Genomic DNA, 2,328 nt, shown 5'->3' on the forward strand with positions numbered 1-2,328 from the left:
AAGGAGACCCAGTCAAAGGACGAAGCAGACCCCTTCACTCCATCAAAAATCAAGTCCCTCTCCTTCTCATCCGGGGTCCAATTCCGCGATCTCCGCCCCAGCGACTGTCAACGATTAAATGCGCACGATCTCAACGGACCTCCAGCCAGCCCAAAATCTTGGGCCATCCACGGCAACTCATTAATTCACACGATCGCGTCCAATCATGACGGTAACTCATTAATTTGCACAGTCACATCACAGGTAACCCATATACCCCTCTTATAAAAAGGGGGACTTCTTCCTCCTGAGGAGAGAACTTTTTTTTCTTTTACGAAACCTCTCTGCTGGCTCCACCAAAAAACCTCCTCTGACTTAAGCATCGGAGGGCCGGCTCCGAAACTCCCGGCCACCGGCTTCTTGCAGGTCCTCCGGAGAAAACTGTCCACCGTTGCACCCCCTGCTGAAGCTCCTCCTCCTTGGTCCGCGGTCATCCCCGGGTCCAGTTTCCAACAACACCTGGTTTTGAGACACCGAATAATTTTAAAATCAAAAATTTTAGCATTAGACCTCATGAAGCACACCAGACTAACAACGAATAATAGTACTTTTTGGAATCAACTCATGAAGAAAGACATTACATTTGCATAGAATGCAACTGAAAACAGCCCAGAAATGAAAGATCAAAGATCTTATGGAAGAGAAACTAAGGAGAAATCTTATCCTTGATCAAGGATGCCTGGCTTGGAAATCCTTCATGAAAGCAACCAGCTTTTCAACTCCGGCCAACGGCATCGCGTTATATATCGAAGCCCGCATGCCGCCGACGGATCGGTGGCCCTTGAGCTGAACCATCCCTTCCTTAACAGCCTCCTCGATGAACTTCTTGTCAAGCTCACTCCTCTGCAGCGTGAAGGGAACGTTCATCAGCGACCTCACCGATTTCTCTACCGGAGAGATATAAAACCCGCCGCTCCCGTCGATCGTATCGTAGAGAATTCCGGCCTTCTCCGCATTCTTCTTCTCGACCTCTGTCAGTCCGCCCTGCTCCAGCAAATGCTCGAACACCAGGCCGCACATATAGATCGCGAAGCACGGCGGCGTGTTGTAGAGCGAGGCGCTGTCGGCGTGGGTCTTGTAGTCGAGCATCACCGGCGTGATCTCCTGGGCGCTGCCGATGAGATCTCGCCGCACGATAACGATGGTGACCCCAGACGGGCCGACGTTCTTCTGCGCCCCAGCGTAGATCACGCCGAACTTGGAGACGTCGACCGGCTTCGAGCAGAAGTTGGAGGACATGTCCGCGACCAAGATCGAGTTTTTATTCGCCGGCGTCGGGTAATCCTTGAACTCGACGCCGTGGATGGTCTCGTTGGCGCAGATGTGGAGGTATTTGGCGTCGGGGTTCTGCGGGATCTGGTCGAAAGATGGGATCTTGGTGTACTTTTCGGGCTTGCCGGACCAGATGAGGTTGGGCTTGCAGAACTTCTGGGCTTCTTTGAAGGCCTTGTCACTCCAGGATCCGGTGACCAAGTAGTCGGCGGGGTCGGAGGTGGAGGAGCAGAGGTTGAGGGGGACGGCGGCGAACTGGGTGGTGGCGCCGCCCTGGAGGAAGAGGACGGCGAAGTCGTCGGGGATGGAGAGGAGGAGGCGGAGATCGGACTCGGCCTTCTTGATGACCGAATCGAACTCCTTTCCGCGGTGGCTCATCTCCATGATGCTCATGCCGGAGCCGCGGTAGTTGTAGAGCTCGGCCTGGGCCTTGAGGAGGACGGGCTCCGGGAGTGTGGCGGGGCCTGCGGCGAAGTTGAAGACGCCGCGGTCGCCGGGAGAGGCGGCGTGGGCGGCGAGGGATGAGGAGGGGGCGGAGGTGACGGCGGCGCAGGAGACGGAGAATCGGGGATTGGGGCGAAGGGCGAGGGGTTTGGGAGAGGGTCGGAGGGGGTTCTGGAGGAGGAAAGAGTTGGGGGTGACGGCGGCAGCGGCAGCGGCGGCGGCGGCCATTGGAGCCATTGGAGAAAGGGGGAGGAGAAACAGGGGAGGAGGCAAAAGTAAAAAAAAAAAAAGAGAGTTTGGTGGGGGGAGAAATGGGGGAAAGGTGGGGTGGATTTATGGGAGATTAAGTCCAATGCGGTTGGTGAGTACAAGGCAAGGTTTGAGGGGTGGGAAAGATTGGGATGGTTCGTTGAATGACCAAAATGATTTTTTTTAAAATTTATATATTTTTATTTTATAAACCTATATCATTTTTAACCTTTTTGGGGTTATTAGTTATTTCATATGCATTGCATGGGATCAACTATATTTTTATATTTCTGTTTTTTTACTAAAAAATACACTTATCCACTC

The 2,328-nt window shown here is 53.4% G+C and overlaps 1 protein-coding gene across 1 annotated transcript; it reads right to left on the reverse strand.

Annotated features, from left to right (window-relative positions):
- Positions 1–568: 568 nt before the first annotated feature.
- Positions 569–2,065, reverse strand: LOC103719918 (phosphoserine aminotransferase 2, chloroplastic-like). Its single transcript, XM_088714355.2, has one exon. The coding sequence runs from the start codon at positions 1,990–1,992 to the stop codon at positions 709–711; it is 1,284 nt and encodes a 427-aa protein (XP_088570481.2). The 5' UTR covers positions 1,993–2,065; the 3' UTR covers positions 569–708.
- Between the last annotated feature and the right edge of the window lie 263 nt (positions 2,066–2,328).

The sequence above is a fragment of the Phoenix dactylifera genome, chromosome 18, assembly GCF_051530095.1.
Source record: "Phoenix dactylifera cultivar Ajwa chromosome 18, Ajwa_hap1_PhDact_Kaust_v1.1, whole genome shotgun sequence".
NCBI classification, from domain to species: domain Eukaryota; kingdom Viridiplantae; phylum Streptophyta; class Magnoliopsida; order Arecales; family Arecaceae; genus Phoenix; species Phoenix dactylifera.